Genomic DNA, 20,853 nt, shown 5'->3' with positions numbered 1-20,853 from the left:
GGCATTGATTTTGAAAAATGTAGGAGGTAAATGATGTTATTCTCTTGAAAAACACAAAAATCTGGATATGTTAAATATAGACAGATCAAACTCAGTTTTTCAGGGATCCTGGTCTGTGCTGATAAGTACTTGCTATGCTTTTATACTTGAATTAATGTTATTTTATTTATGTAGTATAAAAAGCAGTGATATCAATCAGTAATTTGCACCAGTGTATGATGTATGTTATCATAACAATTTGAAATGACCACGACCTATTATCTACTTATTAATAAATGAATTTTGTTATATGTCAGCTGTGGAACTGTGTAAGGATAGATCCTTTTTTTTTTTTTTTTGGTCACAGAAAATAAATCAGCCTTATCCTCAGCAAAGCTCTTTGAGTCACAGGGAGATTGCTTGGCATCAGGCTTCCTCATCTGTGTTTTCATGGCGACCAGAAAAGACACCATCTAAAAATCAAGAAACCCCTGCAAAGAGAAGTTCTACAACATCCTATTTTCCGTGGGAAAAGGAAACAAATTCTAGTATAATATCAGAGAAGAAGGAGTTTGACAACAGCTTTGCTGAGAATTGTAACTCTTCACTCATCACCCCGCTCAGAGCACAGAACCAAGGTATCTGTTGTATTTCTTTAAAAGCCAGAGGCAGCCTCCTGTATGGCTTCATGAAAGCTGCTGTGCGGATAGAAGAGAGGCACTGGAATTAGTGCTTTAGTGAGGAAAAGAGGAAGATACCTGTTGTTGCCTTTGGCAGCTAGCTCGGCTGGCTACTGGTGTGTGTATTCACAATGACCAGCCAGTACGTGGCGATTATCCACAAGATGCGGTAGCTTTTACATAACGGGTGTGGGATTTAGGAGGGGAGTTTGTATTTATGATGTGGGCAGGGGATATCACACCAAAATTGAAGGAGAACAGCCTTTTCTAATAATTCCATTGCTTATGGAACAATTCTCTTAAAACAAAGTTAAAACTTTTCAGGATTTCATTCCATCTGTGTTAAATTCAAATTCAATTATATTTTTCCTTAATTTTGTATGACTATTGAGATTTATGGCTGAGCAATATCTGTTTAAAAATTCATTGATTGAACGTGCTTAATGCATAACTGAGTTCATCCATAAAGGATGTTACAGGAAGCCTGGGATAGAATAAGATACTAAAAATACAATGAAAAAGCAAAATATGGTATTATTTTCTGCATGTTGGTAGAAATACATTTTCTCTGATATCTGATAATTGGAAGAGAACAAGGATTTGTTTGGTTATGGATTTGGTGGCCATTTACTTAAACCTGCTGTTTGGACCAGGTTTTCCACTAACTGCTTTTTACAGGATTTTTTTAATTGGTTTCTGTATTTTCCAGATGTTTATTCAAATGTCTGCATGTAAAACTTTAGTCCGGGCAGTGTTTTTCAGTTTGGAAGCCATATGAATTCAGCATCAGGAGAACAGGTTTTTGTATATTAATAAATAAATTTTAGCAATTAATATTAATTCTTGATAACAGTCCTGGAGCCGGCCAATGCTTTTTACCATAAAATTGCATTGTGATTTTGGAAGGCAGACTCCTGCTGATGTATATTCTGACAAGATCACTTGGTTTTTACTTCTTATATATGTAGCTTTAGGAGCAAGAAAAACATTAAAATGTGAAATACTATATTTGCAGATGTGAAATAGCTCAGAAGTCTCTTTGAAGCAGAGGCTCACAGTTGCCCCAAATAAATGTTTGCAGTGGATATCTATCCTTTAAAAATAAATAAAACACAGATAAAAATATGTGTTGAGTACATTTTTCTGTATTTTTAAAAACAACAAAGAAAAAAAAAAGAAAAACAAAAATAACAGCAGAGTAACAAATTGTCTTTGCTTTTGCAATATTTGTGCCTGACTTTGCATTTTGCTGTGCTCTCATACGTTACAAAATGGAATTGGTTGATTTAGTCAACTATTTTTTAGTCTTGATAGTTATAGTCATTGAGATTATAGCAGTAGAAGAGAGTTGAAATTTTTGTGTTCAGCTTGCTGAACATTTTGCAGTGTTTCTGCTTCTGTCAGGGACTTCGGTTGTTATCAAACATACTCAATATTTTAAAATTCATAGACTCTTGGAAATCTGAGTTCCTGGAAGACATACCTTTCAGCAGAAAGTATCTTTAATCTTAACTGTTTTTAAAATTCAGAGCTAAATCCCAAGGTTAAAGACCTAGAAAAACAACTGCAAGCTCTAGAAAAAGAGAAGAAATCCCATATGAATAAATATCAAGAGGCTGAACTCAAGCTGGACAGAATGAAGTTGGAATTAACAAAGAAGGATAAAGTCATAAATAAAACCAGAGATAAAATAACTCAAATGACGATGGAACTCAATCAAGCAATGACACAGGTGAGGTGTTGCATTACATCTTCTGAACGTCCTTACAATTCATTCCCAGTATTAATGTGTGTCAGTTTTCAGCCATTTTAGTAAGAACCAAGATACTCTGCTAAGTTTCTTGGACATTTGCTGAGATTCCAGTTTTGAGAAGAATATGTTAGTTTGTGTATTACCTGTAAAAATGTAAGTATTGATAAGGAGTTGCCGTTTTCTGGAAGGTTCTTACTCCACCTGAAGAAATATTTTTCATCCATTAGGTATAGCCCTCAGGCAAGATTGACTGGATTTCTGAAAAATATTTTCAGATCAAGTTGTGTAGAGCAACAATGACATCTGGTGGCAAGATGTGGCACTAAACAGACTGTCATGTAACTGAAAACTGAAATCAGTATTTGAAAAATACTGAAAAATGAGAACTGAAAAATCAGTATTTGTTGCCTATACTACAGTATGTTGTGGTGAGATAGTCTTTGGATTTGAAATAACCCAGATTTTAGTTTATACAAGTCAAAATGCCATGCAAGATGATGTTAAGAATGTATGTAGTTTTAAAATAAGATTTCATGACCTAGTCCTAAGCAGTTTGCATACGTAGGCATACTAGGTAAAGAAAAAGATAGTACAATTTGTTCAGTTTGTTTAGTTGAGAATTTAGAGTATTTAAATATATAATACATAAAAATGAATCCACTTGATTTTTGCTGTTGGTCATGCAAAGAGAACACCACTGTTTAAAATCATTGAATTCAAACTGCAGATAACCAGTTAGAAGTTTCCTTTTACTGATCAGTTGAGTTACAGCATCTTCCTCAACTCCTCTTTCACAGCATTTGACAGATATGAAAATAGTACCCAGAAGTAATAAGCGACTAGTGACATGATTATTTGAATCTTCATATTTCCATCTAGCTTTTTCTTTTCCTACTACTTTGACTCGCCTACAGGATAGGAGAAAAATATTTGTGTGTGTCTTCTCCAGATATAATGATTATTATGCATTTTTCTCAGCAAGTTTCTACATGCTACCTCAGTATATTGGAAAGCTGTGCTGTTTCCCACAGCTCCTGTATTGGTCCTTAAAAATAAACCTTTGCGTGTTGAGGGTTAACCAGTATGTTTTTTGAGAGAGAGAGAGCAACATTTGGCTGTAGGAGTAAGACTGGCTGGCCCTGCTTGAATTGAGGCACAGCCTGTCCTTAAGGTACCGTGCAGCATCTCCTTGGCTCAGAGGATTCCTTTGGTCCCGACAGCTGAAAGTTGTTCCTTTCTGTTATATTTTCCTTCTTGCACTGAAACTGGATCTCTGCCCACCCCTCGTGCTTTGTACGAACTGCACTGAGGTTCTGGATTTTAGTTTCCTGCCTCATATCCCAAATTTAATTTCCGGCATGTCTCTTGCACGGTTGTCACTAGCACCATTCCCTGACTGCAGCACTTCCTCTGTGTTATCAGATACTCTCCCATATTATGTGGTAAGCAGGGTTCTGACTGGCAGGCGAGTTTCCGTGGGATCTTCCAGGGGCTCACGGTCTCTGCGGTCTGCTTAATAACCCAGCATCCCTGTACTACTACCTGCATCTTGTTTTCTTATGGCATAAAGGCACTGTTTCAGTAAGTCATTCACCAGCTTTTGTTGCTGGGGAATAAAACCAGTCCTGTTCACCCTTTGCCATTATTTCCCACCCTCTGGGGGGAAAAAAAAAAAAAGGTGTTTAGCCTTAACAGGTTGGTTTTGGAATAAAAACACATTTTACTTTTCAGGGAGTTGGGTGACATTGCGTCACTCTCTTAGTTAACATAATATTAACATAGTAAGCTAAATCAGGCAGCAAGTTCTTCATGTGGAGGTTAAACCAGAAAATACCCTGCTGATTTTTTCGTAATTAAAGTCTGAATTGTGGAAAAGACCCTCTTGTTGTTTGGGTAGGCTAAGATAATTGCTTTTTTTTTTTCTGTCCAAATCAACTTATGAACTTAAAACACCTCTTACATTTTTAACGTTTGGGATTGATAAATAATTATTGTAGGTCCAAATGATGGAGCAAAAGATGAAAAGATTGTCTGAAGAACTGAACTGTCAAAGACAAAATGCTGAGAGTACTCGTCAGTCTTTAGAACAGAAAATAAAGGCTAAGGAGAAGGAATACCAAGAGGTAAGGTGGAACTTTTTATTAATTTTGACTTGCTGAGGAGATGAAATCACTTGGCCTGTTTTGTGTACCTGCTTTTCAGTTCATTGCAATCACACCTGATAGATAAAAGTCGCAAAGGTAGTTGGAAAAACTGAAAACACATCACAGTAGAGGGGAGGGGCTGCCAGAGAGATGCAGACTTAGGTTAGGGTTCATCAGATATTAGAGAGTCTGTGCAAGAGGCCTGAGTGAGATACGAATCCATGAGAAACCAGGTTGCGCTGGCTCACGGAATTATGTACATGTGGGTTCAAACTCAGTTATTTGTTGGTGTGCAATCTGAGTTAATTTTTCCTGCGTGTCACACATGAGAAACAAATTTCTTTAGGATTATGCCTTTCTTCTAATCTTGGTTTGTGCTCAGAAGATGGTAAAATATGGGATTAGCATCAGTGTCCTTAGTTTCCTTTTTGTGCCAGCTATTGCAGAGAGAACAAGTGTAGCAGTATCCCAGAAAATTTTTGGAGTGAAGTTAGGTTTAGATGTAATCTGAATCTGAAAGTTAATACTAAACTCCTTGTATAATACGATCACTACTAGGAAATCCAAAAGATTACTCGGGTTTGGAAGTGATGACAACATTTCAGATAGGCATTTTAAATTTGCTTTAGGGGTTGGATAGAGGGTTGCCCTGAAGACGACTGCTGTTGTGTCAGATCTTTAACCTAAAACGTTCTCTGAGGTATCCCTAGAAAGATAAAATCACTGGTAGAGGACTTCTGCTGGAGTGGCTGATGAACAATATTGATACGTGAGTGAAAACATGGTTTCATAAAATCTGTCAGTAGATGCTAACACAGGATCTCAGAGAGATACAGGACCTGGTCTAGAAGTGATAAATAAGAGTTGATCTTTGAATAATTGTTGCATGAAAAAGAGTGTCAAAAGATTCAAATAGAGCAGTAACATCAAAAGATGGGTTTGAAGAAGCATTATGTCGTTGATTCTCCTTACAAACCCAATCCGTGTTGGCTGGTGCATGCACCGACTGGAATCCTTCGTGGAGATGGCAGTGCTGAGAGCAGAGAAGCAGCACAGCACCCTGCACACGGGTGGTTTGTTGCTACAGCCTGCTTCAGCAGCTGCTCGCTTGGATGCCAGGCAGTTTAGGTGCCATGCACAGGAACTGCTCCTGTGAAGTAGACTTTATTTTTGTTAAAAAGGCCTTCATAAGGCTAATATGTAAATCCACACACTCTCATTCTAGGTTGTGCAACAAGGCCAGCTGGTGTGAGGAACACTTTCTCTGTAATGTTTGTCATCTGTAAGCTGTTATAAACTATTATGAAGTTTGTTTAATGTTCGTTTATTTGTATGAACTGGATGCTATGCATGGCAGCCAAATCCCATGTAAAGGTTTTGTTTTATGCATTCGGGCATCCAAATATGCATACTATCTTGGGAACTCTCATCTGTGCATTTTCCTCTGGGGGGATTTTTCCACTCTGTGAAACCTAAGTCCCGTCCTGGTCCTACCGAATTCTGCCCCGTGAAGCCTTGCTTGTGTGTTCCTTATCCCATTTCTGTTTCTAGAAGGCAGGTGAGATTCAGGTGTGCATTCAGTTAACTTCCATAAAGCCAAAGGGCTTCTCAGGCTTTATTCAGAGTTGGTAACACAGACTGGTTTCAGAGTCTAAACAATTTCCAGTGTTCTCTCTCAAATTTTGTTTGAATGTTTCCATCTGAGCTTCAAACTTCCATAATTATTGGATTGCTATGGAACATAAAGGCATTGACTTCATCTTTTCATTAATAAGGAGCTCACTAGGGTCCAAAAGACCTCCTCGCATGTGCTCAGGAAATGTTCCTGACCAGAGGTTTGCAAAAGAGCCCTTAGATCACGTACGTACTTTCCTCAGCATTAGTTACTCGCGTCAGCTAATGTGACACCCAGGTGGTGTCACATCTTTCCTTTCAGAATTTGCATACTGCTTCTGCCACCTTCTTCTGTGGGAATGCAATTGCAGAGTTGTCTATACTGGGTTCTATGTAGAAAGATGCTAAAAATATATGCGTGTATACATATCAACATATTAGCAATTGATTAGGCACTGAAATTTCTACAGAACCGCAACTGTAGGAACCAGAGGCACAGGAACAGCCCCAATGAGGACTTGCAAGCCCAACTGTTTTCTTAATGGATGCCTACTTGGCACGTTGGAGGATCCACACGAGCTAGATTGTCCTACAGATTTCAGGAAGTCTGTTTTGTGCCATTTTCATGACTGCCTTTGTAAGAGTCTCTAGTTGTTTAGTCCCATGCTGGGTATTATTTTAAGAATAATTTTAGATTTTCCTAGGAAAAAAAAATGAACCCTACAGTATGGTATGCACGTAATAGCAAAGAAGAGATGAATTTGTCCACTTGTTGTACTTTAATGTAATTCTTATTTGAAACATCCTGAAAATAACAAATTTTAGTACTGATACTTCTACTAGTTTTAGATTTTTTCCCTTTTCATGATATGGATGTTGCTGTAAAGGAGTTTTTAAGCAGATGACACAAATGGTGTTACAACCATTCTTGCCCACGACAAATTTACAGCGTGCATCAAAGTTGTTTTCAAGTTTTTGTTTATTGTGTTAGATGGGTGTTTCAGAGCAGGCAGTATCTGCTAATGAAAATCATTCTGTTGTTGCTTCAGTAACCGAAATAGAAACTTGTTTTAATTTGTCTATTTATTTCTTTGATATTGTACCACTGTTTTCTAGGAACTAGCCTGTCAGCAACGTTCCTTACAAAAGCTGGATCAGCAGAGCAGCCATGTAAGAAACAAATTGAACCAGGAGCTACAGCAAGCCAAAAATGACTTCAACTCCCTGCAGGCAGAATTTGACAAAGTAAGCTTTTAATACTAATATCTTCTTCTGAAGCTAGGATTTACTGATCTTGACAGCACTGCCTTAAATTAATTCTACTTAAAGCAAATAATAATAATTAATGTGGAAGCTTATATTGATGTTTTGTGCAGTTTGTATTAGCTGTTTTGTATTTACCATTTCTCACTGAAGTGCGATGTATTTAAATGTGAATTGCAGGGTTTAGAAGGTTTGGGGCTAGTCCACTTTCCACAGGGAAGGAGACGTGAGTGCAGAACAGTGAAACTAAAATAAAGCTGCTGTGTGAGAGGGGAATAGTTGGGGCTTATCACAAGAGACACCTTGTATGAAAAACCTGCAGAGGTGCAGTCTGATGATAGAGCTAAGCTGATCAACAAGTAGTTGCCTTTTGGAACCGCAGCCCCACTTCATGCTCCCTGTTCATGCATTCCTGTTACTTCATTTGTAGCAGCACCCCCACTCATCTGAACATGCAGAGAGCTGAAACAAGGGCTAAAAGAACAAAGAAAAATTATTTATAAATAATTTATAAATAATAAGAATTTCTCATTAGTTTAACTCCCTGGACTTCCTCTCCACAAAATCCAGATGAATCGGGGTTTGTATGAGGAGGAACCTGAGTACAGGGGAGGTCTCTCCCACTTCCATTAGAAGGTCTCTTCCCACTAGCCATTAGATCCCACTAGTTGTGATGGGACTACAGTTTTAAGGAATTTAGAAAGCAGCAAAAGTCTAAAGAGAGGATGACTGAAAGAGATACATATGTATGGGTCAAAAAACTCTTGAGAGCAGCTATAAAGCAGCAGAGCTAACTGAATTATTAAAAAGGGCCATGAGTCTTTGAAAGCCATGATGAGAAGGGCCATTAGCAGGGAGGCTGAACGGAAACAGTATTCCTGAAAGTGACAACAGCTTTCTTACAAGCTTGTTTTATTTTAGAAATTTAGTTCTGTGAAAACATTGTCAAGTGTTTTCAAGGGAGGTTTCTTTATACACATCTTACTTTGCATGTACTTACTGAATAAATTGATTTTGTATAGAAAAGTAAGTGCTTTTAGTTCTTTCTCCAAGAAAGCTAATTTATTACCTAATGATCTAAGAGCAGATTTTATATTATTGTTTGTTTTCCTGTTTTGACTTGATGATGGCATTTCCTTCCTTTCAAATCTGGAGCATTACAGGACTGTTTCAAAGAGCTAAGACCTGTTCAGTTTCTTCAAAATACTGTGTCCATGGAGTGAGAAGCATGGTTATGATCCTTCCTTTCTGATATGCATAGGTTAGCAACAAGGCTCTTATGCTGCCAATCTCATTTGAAGCCTGTAGCTGCAAGTTGGATGTATTAATCCACCTCAGACAGTCTATATGTATTTTAGAGACATGTTATCTTTCTGGTCAGAGGTAAAGGAACTGAAAGGCAATAAGAAGCTGTTTTCTAAACCACACTAAACAACCTCAGGTTCGTGGTGGGGTAAGATAACGTAGTTTTATTTTGTAATAGAATGTTAGAGTTTAAGCATAGAAGGTTTAAAAAAGAGTTATAAATGTCTGTAAACACAATGTGAATTTTCAACGCTTGGTTTTGCAGATAATGGCAGTGAAGCAACGCTTGGAACGTGATACCAGTGATCTCACTCAGAAGCTGTGCAGAGCAGAGCAGGCTTTATTAGCAGCCCAGGATAAGGAAACTGACTTGACAAGAAGCTTTGAGGTAACTAATGCAGAGGGGTAACGGGTTCAATTAATAATATAAATTAACAATCTGTAAACACTAGGACTGTCTAGTAGTTACCCACATAGCGTATTTCCCCATAAGCTATCTTAAAATGCTTTTATGAACTATCTTACTGATATTTTAGTCGTGACACAAAAGAAGGTCTTCACTAACTTCATGTAGACTAATGGAATTTGCATATTTGGCTGAAGGATTGGGATTATAGTGCTGTAGCATTACTGCTAATCTTCTGGTTCACGTTGGACTTCCATTACCAAACATAGCTTTTTGAGAGATTCTTGCTTTTAGTCCTGAAATAAAAATGCATAAATGTTTGTCTGATTTTAGAAGTAAATTCTAGAATCATCGACAATTTCTTTGGTATGTGCTGCCAAACTCAAAGATTTTATGCTATATCCTCTTTTGAAAAAATTGCATTTTTCTAAGAAGAAACACAGTCCAGCACATACACACTGCTCTAAATGCTTTCCTCAAAATAAAGTTTAATTCAGAGAAGTTTTTGTCTGTGGATATACTACCTCGTATACACTTGTGTAAAAATCTTTTCCACTTTAGTATCTCCTTGGTCTTCTGTGACATTATTTTGCTTTGGTAGCAATCAGAGTGGAAACACTGGAAACTGTTACAGTTGTGCCACTAGGAGACCTCTCAATGCATTTTTTATTTATTTTTTTTAATTTTCTTCTTCTAATTCTCCAAATAAAGGGAAGAGAGCTTTATACCTATGGAATCCTTGTCAGTGATTTGTTTTATTTAAACGCTCTTATCTTCCTTGTTGCCTGTTGTCATGAGCAGGTATAAGATAATCTGGCATAATTTCTGCCAAAAAAAAATTAGTTGGCAAAATTTTATGAAAAAAATTTAAAGTATCACAGGGGTTTTTGACCAGATCAGCACAAGCATTGATAAACCTTTAGTATATTGTGAAAGTTCAGGTGCATTCATGCTGGTGGATTACAATATCTGGAAGCATCGCCAGGTATTGGAATGTGACTATTTAAAGTGTTAATTGTTAGAACAGTATTTCACAAGGCTTTGGCCCAGCTGACTAGCAGTCTTTTGTACAATTCCCAGGCACAGTTTGGGAGTTCACACAAGCCTGGCACCATTCCCAGCAAGCAGTTTGGTTACAGCCACCTGTTCTGGAAGACAGAAGATTTTAGTGGTACAGATACAGGCTGTTCCATGCCACTTGGCCTCAGTGCTGGATTGTGGTCCTTGGCACATACTTATTTAGCAAATAAATGTAGCCAGTGTCTTCTCGTGGTAATGCTAATCAAGAATGTGCTTGTTCTTCTAACATATCCCAAAGGAGGAAAGCAACTAAAAGCTTCTGCTCATTCTCACTGTGATCTTTCATATTTTTAATAAAAAAAAAAAAAGACTTTGTATATCAAATATTGTGGGCTCATACCCTTTCTTATTTTGAAATTACAGAGTGAGGTTAGATTTGGTACAGGTGGTTTCAGGGTTGGATTTTTTTTTTTTTAGACCTTTTTGTCAGAGAGCACCTTAATTTGTGGAGATACCATTTTTACTGCAAATTCTTAGAAGTGCTTCTTTTTATCTACCAGTCTTGTATCCACCTTACTGGTCTGTAGCTATAATCATTTTTTCTTCGTATTTGTTTGTCTTGGCCAGACAACTGAACAGCTGGTGACAGTGATGTTTCAGAACATGAGTGATATATTTGTGAAGAAGCTGAGTCTGGGGGAGAAGGTACTATCTGAAGAGATCAGTAACTGTGGTTTTCTCTCTGTCTTGACTCACACAAGACAGTGTGGTATATTTAGCAGAATTTAAGGCCTGGCTGTTATCCTTACTCTCATAAATAAGTATAAAGCAAAAAAAAAATCATTAAATTGTTTTGAAGTCTTGGAGGCTTTGATGACTGTAGGTTTTGTTTATAGCAATAGAAAATGAGATTGAATTTTTTTTTTTCCTTTCCTGGAGGGAAATGTATAGAGTCTTGCAATGATGGTCTAAGTGCTTACTGTTGTTTTACAGTGGTTTTACTCTGCAGTCCTTACTGTATAAAACTGGTGTTCCAAAGAAGTTGCAAAATGGATCTACTTGTGAGACAGACTGGGGACATTTAATCTAAGGACTGCTAAGCTTTGGTGTGGTGATATCTTAGTAGTTATGGCATCGTAAGGTAGGGCTTACATTTTGGTGGTGCAAGCACGCCCATAGCTCTTCTGGGAACAATTGGTCAGTCTGTCCCCCAGCTGCTGACAAGCCTGCCCACTGAAGTTCCTCCTGAATAACAGTACCACCAATATATAGGTTCTGGAGTTTGGTTTAATTTTTGCTTTTTCAAGGCATAGTTGCAGAACGGATAAATTGGGTAAAACAACATACAAGTAGAAGTGTTGACTGGATTGAAACCAAATTGATTCTATTGCTTATAGCTTTGGAAAGAGTAAATGGCTTGTTGTTACCAGATACTTTGTTAAAGCATGGCTTCCTGGGTCTTGCTGAATGCTGTTTATTGAAAATGTTTGCACTGAATCAAAATAATTGGACCATTCAGCCTTTTTAATTTCTTTAACTTGTTTGTTCTTCTGTCCACAGATCACCCTAAATGTTCTAATGAACAGGCTTGTTTAGTCATTGACTGGTATTGCATGTGCATGTGGTGCTTTGAAAGCAGGAAGATTGGGTACTTGTGCTTCTTTGAAAAATTATTGTTGAGATTGCTAGAAAACTTTGTTCCTTGAAACTTTTGTGACTTTTTTATTATAAATTCTGTGTAAAGAAGGCTATGACTGGAAGGGAAGGTAACTGGTAGTGACAGTGACAATTTTAATCATGTTCTGAGGGTGATTTATTTATGTTGTTTCAAAAACAAGCCTGCCATGCCAGTAAGCTTTTAATTTTTTTCATCCAGACCTTTCTGTTTCTTGAGCTTGGCTTTTGTGAATTGCTGTCCATCTGCTAGTAGTAAACGGATGAATAATTGACGGCCTGTTTCCAATCGGACCATGCCAGAGCCATGCCATCTGTTGTCCAGCAGCACAGGAGTTTAGAGAAAAAAAAAAATTAGTTTGCCTACAAGAACTTTTGTTTTGCTTCCTAGATGCAATGTAGTTATGGAGTTGGCTTTTTGCTTTTTTAAACTCAATTTATTTGGAAGAAAATGCTCTTAATGGCAAAATAACCCTCTGAAAATATAAGCACTTCTAAATAAAATTTGAACAGTGTTGCCATGATATTCTTTAGTAGAAAGAAGACTTTGTGTGAGATGATGAGTGAAATTTGATCTATAATTTTCCCTGTTAATTTTGATGCCATTTCAGGAGTTTGTTTCCTTTGTTGCTTTAGGAAAGCAGCCTAACTTAATCACCTCTGATTTTGTAGGCTATGTTCTGTCCTGTCTCTTTGGGGTAGGTCATCTGGAGCTGTTTGTTGTATGCAAACAAGGGGCGTCCTGACTGTGTCAACTGGCAGCATGCCTCAGATGCTGTCAATGAGTTAAGTTTATGCTCAGCTAATGTTCTCAGGCAGTGCTTAGGAATCAATGCCCATCTGCCCAGAGAGGACCTAGTGGAATATCTTTCTTCTGATTTAAATGAACTGAATTCTTTGATCTCTGCAAACCTTACAAAATCTGGTCTTTCTTGATTTTGTTTTAGAAAGTGAAGCAGGAAAAAAACCTTCTGGACTTGCAATTTGAGAAAAAAGTGCAGGAGATCCACCAACTTGAAGAGGAACTAGAAACCGTCAAGCAATCTCTAAAGCAGAGCCAGAATTTTGCAGAAGAGATGAAAAGTGAGTTATGTATTCACATTTGCAGGACTCCTGTTGGATGCTCAATCATGCATGTTTGCTGCAATCCTGTAAACTTGATTGTGAATTAAGCAAAAGGGTTTCCTCTGTGGGATATGATTATGATGGTATTTTTAACCAATATTAAGTTTGTCTGAAATAGAAATGAATTTTTATCTAAACATATGCAATTCCTGAAGATACACAATTTTGAAATTAACTGAAGTATACTGAACTTACCAACAAACTGAATTTCAGAGAATGCATTTAAACCAGGAAACTTCTGTTTTATAATTCTTGCTTGTTTGAATTAAAAAAAAAAAAAAAAAAAAAGGAAAATGTTATGTAACTACTAATTGTTGAGTCTTCTTTGCAGTGTTTGTTTCTAATTGAGAACACAATTTTTCAGGAATTAAGTTGAAATGTAAAATATTTCTTGTAGTTCTGCTGGATTTGACTAATAAAAGGGGATAGATTCCCACTTGTTTCTGTGTGGAAATCAAACTCAATGTGAGCTTTCAGAATGAAGATTTTGAATTTGATTTTTTTCTCCTGAAAATTAATGCCCAAACTTTTCATTGCCTTTCAACTGTTGATTTGTTTTTGATTGGGTAGACAATTTGCAGTCCTTACCAGCTATCTGGAGGAATGTAGTGTCTTTTTCTTTTTTGCTACATGTGCATGCTGCTTCTTACTCTGTTCTTATCAAAGCAGAGGAACAATTATGAGAATTTGAAAAATGGCTGTGTAGAATTAAGCATCCTTTTTGGCAGAAAAGGAGCACAAGAATGATCCATGAAAAGGTCATACTGTTATAGGTCCTGTAAAAAAAAAAAAAAAAGTGAAAATGAGACACAGAAACAACAGGTAGTCAGTCACCCGAGAAAGCATGTACTTACCAGATTGGAGTGCAGACTTGTATTAGACTGCAGAACAGAAAGTTAACAATGTCTATGAGTAGTACACAGTGTCTGATAGCCTGAAGTGATATAACTAATCCTTTATCCAGTGAGATAACTTAAGAGTAATGCTTTGCACTGAAAAGATGATTGAAAATAGTAAAAGTAGTAATTTTTCATTAAACATTATCAGTAGGATGGCCAATGTTGTCTGATGATGATGTGATGGTGTTTTCTGTTATAGATAAGAATGCTTTTCAGGAAGCAGAGTTGAAGTTACTGGAAGAGAAATTTATAAAGCAAGCGAGCTCACCTTCTGTAGAGCAACTGAAACTAGCTTTAGCTGACATGGAAAAGCAGCGAGATTCTACTCAAGACCTGATCAAGGAAAAAGAAAATCATATTAAAGAACTGAACTGTAAAATAAATAAAATGGAGGAAGAATCAGAAGCTTTGCAGAGTCTCCTTGCATTCAAACAGAGAGAATATGAAGAATTAAAAAAAGAGACTAATGCTTTTTCTCAATGGAAAAGTGAAAATGACAACTTACTGCAAATCAAGGGTGAAACAGGAGAAAGATTCTGTAACACAGAACAGATGCATGAAAGCTTTGTGACAGAAACTAAAGAGCATGTTAGTAACTTGCAAGCAGATATTTCAGCACGTCAGACGTTTGTTGGAGAAACTTCAGCTATTCTTGAGGAAAAGGACATGCAACTGCAAACTCTGAATGAAAGATTAAAAAACCAAGAAGCAGAGCTTCAGGATTTAAAGATCAGTAATAAATTGCTTGAGGATTCAGTAAGACAGCTGAAGCTCATGTCTGAGACATGGGATTCAGAAAAGAAGGGCATGTCTTCAATGATTTGTTCATATAAAAAAGAAATTGAGGAAATTACTCAAGAAAATGCAACCATTAGGGATTTAAGCAGAGCTTTAGAGCAAAACCAAATAACTTTACTGGAAGCAAATAAAAATATTTCTAATAGTTTAAAGGAAAAAGAAGAAATCATTTCTGAAATGTCCAGAAAACATAAGGAGGAAAAACAATGTATTGACGCAAGAACTGAAGAAATCACAAGAGAGCTGAAAGTTTTGCAAGAAAAGTATAAAGTGGTAGAAGAAGAAAATGTAGACATAATGAGTATTCTGAGAGAGCAGACAATTGAGTTTAAGGAGAAGAAAGCAAAATTAGAACAAGAAGAGAAACTAGTACTTAGTGAGAATAAAGATATCTTACATAAACTAATAGCCTCAGAAGAGATAAAAAAGGATTTGATTCAAGAACTTCAACAACTACAATCAGAATTTTCTGACATCCAACATGTGCCCTCTTGTGAGCTTGACTGTTTAAGACAGGAAATATTAAATGTTGAGGTAAGACCAAATGCAATGCAAGAACAACAGGGCATTGTATTTAAAGGCAGGGAGCAATTGGTGAAGGAAATAGAGACAAAAAATGAACCTCTGGTGTGTGACTTTAGTGGCAAAAGGAGGCTCTGTTCAGAACATTTGAGGAAGTGCATGGAAGAAAAGGATGCTGAGCTGAATAAACACCAATTTAAGCTTCAGCTTCTTCAAATGGATTTTGAGGACAGAGAACTCTCCCTAGAGAACTACAGGTTAGAAGTGGTACAACTGAAGACTGCTTTAAGGGAAATGGAAACAGAACTTGAGAAAAGAGTGAGAGAGAATGAGAGACTGCGGAAAGAACTGTTGTCTGTTAAAAAATTGGAAACTTCATATTCTCAGCTTACAGTGTTAGGTGAAGATTGCCACTCATTGGAGTATAATGATGATGATGTTTCCCAGAACTGTGGCAAAAGAGAAATGGATGAAAGTTATTCACCGGTCTTGTTGTCATCCTCTTTGCAGATAACAATAAACAAACTGAGTGAGCTGGAAAAAATATGTGAGAGGTTGCAGAATGAGAACCTTGCGTCAATCTCTGGGTTTGAAGACTCAGAAACTGATGGTATCACAGATATTAATAAGGTGGCAGAGGAAGAAGAGAACATAATGAGTAATGCAGATACAAATCTAAGAGCTGAGAAAACTACTTTTTCTGATGAAGTTACGGATCCAAGTGATAACAGGGATTTGAGAATGCATTGTGATAATAAGGAAATGTCCTTCAAATTTAAGGAATGCAGTGCTGGACCTAGTTCTGACTATGAAGACTTAAAATTGTCCAGCAAAGAAGTTAAAATTCACTTTGCTGAAGTAAAAGAGAAAATTTTCTCTTTCCAGAATGAGCATATAAAGTTATATGAACAACATTGTAGTATGATCTCAAAGATATCTGAGCTACAGTCTTGCATTGAAATACTAAAGGCAGAAAATTCTGCATTGTCAACAAGTCTGAGCAATGCTCATACAGATTACCTGACAGGGCCACTGTCTTCTAGCCAAAATGGTATACAATCTAAATTAGATGAAACGAAGTCCACAGTTTCTTTCTCAGGTCTCTGTTTCTCAGAAGTAAGTGAGGTTGATAATTCTTTTAACAGTGGTATGTGCAAATGGACAGAGGAAATTAATCAGCTGAAAAGTTGTGCGGAAATAAATTCAGAAGGTGCAGCAAATGTTTCGGTTGAAAATTGTCATAATGGTACCACACTGGACTCTGTTAAAGAGCCCAGGAGCATTACTCCCAGCACATCTAACCTTGAGGGTAGAATTGAAGAACTTGAAATGCTATGTCAGACATATGAGAAGGCCATCAAAGTGCTTGAAGACCAATTTCACATTCAAGAGAATATGAAAAATGAGGAAATACAAGAGCTGAAAAACATTATACTTTCAGAGAGAAAAGAAATAGATCATCTTAAACAACAAAACCTGTCAGACAAGGAGGAGTGGCAGCAGAAACTGAGTAACCTGACTACAGAAATGGAGTGCAAACTGGCAGAAGAAAGAAAAACTGAGAATCTGTCTTTGGACTTCAAAGCAGCGCGACTCCAACTACAAGTCCTTGATTTAAGTTCTCATTCACTGGTGTGCGCTGATACTGAAAATGTAAGTAATCGCTCTTGTGCAAAACAGTTTCTTGTAAACCTCTTGGTTTATGGCAAAGCCAAATGAGAATTTTACCGATTTGAAAAAGAAATATGTTTAAAGTTGTACCCACAGACATTTGGTACCGCTTAAAGAAAGTAGACCAATAATCTGTACCTTGAATTCTGGCCTACGCATCCCAGGGATCGTGAGAAATAAAAAAGTCAATGGGTTTAGTTCACTAGAGTTGTGAAAGTAGTACAGTATGCACTACTTGTTGTTTCGTCAAGTGCTGTGTTAGTTGGTGCACGTGCACTGTATACATCTGTACTGTGTTTGCGAGCTTTAGGTCTTCTCTGATTTAATACAGCCTGTTGAAGATGTCTGCACCTCCCACACCCCTTTATGGGACCATAAAGAGCAAACTAGAACTGCTTCCATGCCCCTAATTCCTTTTAACGCTCTCAACAGCAGGCCAGAGCTAGCTGGTAGCAGAACAGTTAATTTTCAGTTCTGCCTAAATTCCTCAAAAATACCTAAGAGGATGAGCATTTTGGAAGTCAGTGCTGTCCTTTCTTTCAGCACTGTAGGTGATGCGCAGCCAAGGAGCTCGATTTTCCTGCTCCTTGTAAAGAGTATCCTGTATGACAGAACCAGAATTTCAGTCAGATTAGAGGAAAACCACTTTAGTTCATGTACACAGTGTATTCAACTAATTCCCCCTAACATAAATCTGACAGGTATATTTTCTGTTTGGGGAACTTCCAGTTTGGGCCATTAAGTCCTGTACAAGTGGTCTCCAGCACCTGGTCAGCATAGGCCTGGAGATGATAGTTTAACACTGCTCTTTCAGACTGAGCATCTCAAAGATCTTCATTTCGTCCAACTGTGCAACACTGAGCAGCTGCTCCTTGCAGAGAAGAAAGTCTTTCACATGTATGTTTTGCTCACAATTCACTTGGAGTATCCACGCTGACACACAGACACCTGAAGATAGACTGTTCCTACCACATGTAGCTGGAATTCTCTCAAGATGAAGTACCCAGTACAGGTCATTCAATTTCTCCTTGTGGTCCCTGTTCTTTTTTGGAGTCCTCAGGTTTTGAAGTCACTCAATTTTGTTTCATGTGAGACCGTGAGATGGCGCCATGTGTAAGCCAGCTCTGACAGAGTGGCAATTGGGAGAAGGGATTCTTTGAAGATTTGGGGCTTGTCCCCCTTCAAGATTCTTTAGCGCCTAGTAGAAGATGAGCAGTAAACAATTTTCCCATTAGTGATACTTACAGTTTTTCACAGTTTTTGTATTTTGTCTTTAGTAAATTTGGCTGACATTTCTCCCTCAATATCTTTAAAATCTTTTGGCCAAAATGCGTGCATGCATGTGTAAGTGTAAATTCTTTACATAGGAAAATTGTGCAGATTCTGAAGTTGAGAAGGATGCTGTCTATTTATTTTGCATAAGAGGGAAGCTTCACTGGCTTAAGAAAGTTTTTAAAACTCACCTTGCTTTTTTGTTTTTATTTATATGTATTTATTTTTTAAATTTTTAATTGATTCTTAAACTTTGCAGAACGCTCAACAGGAAAACAATAGTCTTTATCACTTGGGAAGCCCCTCTTGGAAGCCCTTCCCTATTGGAAGCCCAGAACTAAGAAACAATGAACCAAAACTAATCCCCGTTGAGAAATCTCCTGTAGGAGACAGCTGTGTGTGTGAAAATTTAACTGAGACTGCTGAAGCAAGATTAGTAGAAGATTGTTCTGAGAAGGTTTCCGGAGAACAAAAATGTAGAAATACATCAGGAAAAATCACTAGCCCTTCATATCACGTTAGTGCATTGTCATTTTCTAATAGTAGTATATTTTTGGGTTCAGAGGAGTTCTTTGAAAATCAAATAAGCACTGAAGCTCTTCAGGAGGAGGCAAAGCAACAAACTGCTGAAAATTTGAAGCTGATCTGCGAGACAGAAGAAAGCCATAAAAATGTTGATTTACAAATGGAAGTCAAAAAGTTAGACTCACACCTGCACTTTCAGAATGCACAATTAGCTCTGGAGAGTTCAGCTTTTGCAGAACTGGAGGAAACTACTGTAGTGAAGGAAGAGAACAGTGGTGTAAAGGAGAAACCGGAATCACTTTCTATCAGTAACCAACAATTATCTCTTGAAGTACTGTCTTTAGAAAAAGAACCTGAGAAAATGAAGTTTGAGCTGGAGATATATCAAGTTAAATTGTCTAATGCAGCAGACACACTGGAAGATGTTGAAATGACCAAGGGAAACGGTCGTGAACAATTTCTTGGAGCTGAAAATGAGCAAAAGCAGCCAAAATCTGAGAAAGTTAATATTAAGAAGCATGCCTTTCTCATAGAAGACATTACTGAAATGCTTCAGGCAAAATGTCAGCAGTTAGAAAGGGACAGGGAAATTGACCTAAAAACTATTTCTGTCCTTCAAGAGCACCTTGTTTCAGTCACAGCTGAGAGAAACCATATTGGCCAAGAACTGTGTATTTTGTCTGAAACTAAAAAAGAATTGGTTCAAAAGTATCAGAAGTTACAAGAGAAATTAAAAGAGTTAAAGTCAACTAAGGTGGATTCTACTGAAATCATTAGAAGGTTAGAGGATGAAGTGAGGACACAAACAAATCTGCTTGAGCCTGCTAAATCTGATATAAATTGGCTATCCAGTGAAAAATGTAACCTTCTGCAGAAGTTAGGAGAGGATGCAGTGTCTTCCAGTTTAGAAGAAAAACTTCAAAACCAAGCAGCAGATGTGAACAAGGAGAAAGAGCTGCTTGCGAGAGAACTTGAAGTGATGCAGAGTAAATTAAGTGCATCAGAAATGGAAAATTCAAAGCTTTCTAGATCTTTGGAAGGCTTGTTAATTGAAAAAGGTGAACTTGCTGCTAGACTCAACTCAGCACAGAAAGAAGTAGATCAAATGCGACGTGGAATTGAGAAGCTGAAAGTAAAAATTGAATCTGACGAGAGGCAAAAACGCCATGCTGCTGAAAAGTTGAAAGACCATGAACGGAAAGTTGACTCTCTTGTGGATAAAATAGAGAGGCTGGAAAGAGAATTGGAAATGTCAGGGGAAAATCTAGAAGATGCCATCATTCAAATGGAGACGGCTAAAACAGAGGCAGAAACGTTAACAGTAGAGATGGAAGAGATGGCTGAGAAGTTGAAACATCTTCGATTACAGATCGATGTTCTCACCTCACAAAACGAGTGTTTGGCAAAAGATGTAAAAGAAAAGCAAGAAAGAATCCTCGAACTGGAGTCTTCAAATTTGACTACAGCAAAACTGTTAGAAGAAAAGGAGAAAGAAAAGAAGCAACTCAAGGAGGAGTTTGAAAATTCTATGTTACTGCTGAAATCTGAGCTGAAAGATGTAAGTGAGAAATTAGAGGCTTCTTCCGAGGAGGAAGCAGTTGCCAGAGCAAAAGAGCAAATCTTGATTAATCAGGTCTCTCTTCTTGAGCGAGATAAAACAATATTACTGCAGGAGTGTCAGGAAATAAAAAACGAAAATATCAAGTTGGATCACACAAGGGAATTACTTGTTCAAGAATTTATGGATTGTAAACAAAAGCTGGATGAAAAAGTACAGGAAAATTGTGCTCTCCAGCAGCAGGTGAAAGAAACAGAGGAGCTGTCTTCACAGTTGACACGCATGGAACAAGAGTGTGAATGTTGGCACCAGGAAAAAGAAGCGCTGCATAACTTGGTTGCTGAGCTGAAGCTAAAGGCGCAACATTTTTCTAATAATGAAACCTTCCCGGATATCCTGAATGTTCTAAAAGTGTCCTATAAAGACCTTGAGAAGGAGCTGGAATCTACTCTTTGTGAAAAGACTGCTTTATCTAAAAAGGTAATACCATTTCCCTTAGGGCACAGTTCCCTTTTTAAGAACGAGGGTAAAGTGTCCTCTGGGCTTACCACTTCCTTAATATGTTAAAATAACTTTAACCTCAGACTTTTACAGTAAACGTCCTATTTTTAAAATTATGTTCTCAATTTGATCACAAGTTTGCAC

General features: G+C 37.4%; 1 protein-coding gene across 1 annotated transcript in view; it reads left to right on the top strand.

Annotated features, from left to right (window-relative positions):
- CENPF (centromere protein F) overlaps positions 1-20,853 on the top strand; it is a 42,514-nt gene that overhangs the window by 9,264 nt on the left and 12,397 nt on the right. Inside the window, exons 7-14 of the mRNA XM_040552604.1 lie at positions 347-617; positions 2,189-2,391; positions 4,410-4,535; positions 7,287-7,415; positions 9,004-9,126; positions 12,786-12,921; positions 14,062-16,835; positions 18,385-20,688. Of these exons, the coding sequence (XP_040408538.1) occupies positions 347-617; positions 2,189-2,391; positions 4,410-4,535; positions 7,287-7,415; positions 9,004-9,126; positions 12,786-12,921; positions 14,062-16,835; positions 18,385-20,688 (6,066 nt within the window). The remainder of the gene's footprint in view (positions 1-346; positions 618-2,188; positions 2,392-4,409; positions 4,536-7,286; positions 7,416-9,003; positions 9,127-12,785; positions 12,922-14,061; positions 16,836-18,384; positions 20,689-20,853) is intronic.

The sequence above is a fragment of the Cygnus olor genome, chromosome 3 (genome assembly GCF_009769625.2).
Source record: "Cygnus olor isolate bCygOlo1 chromosome 3, bCygOlo1.pri.v2, whole genome shotgun sequence".
Lineage (NCBI taxonomy): Eukaryota > Metazoa > Chordata > Aves > Anseriformes > Anatidae > Cygnus > Cygnus olor.
The sequence above is the reverse complement of the archived record's forward strand: the minus strand, read 5'-3'. Positions and strand labels throughout refer to the sequence as shown.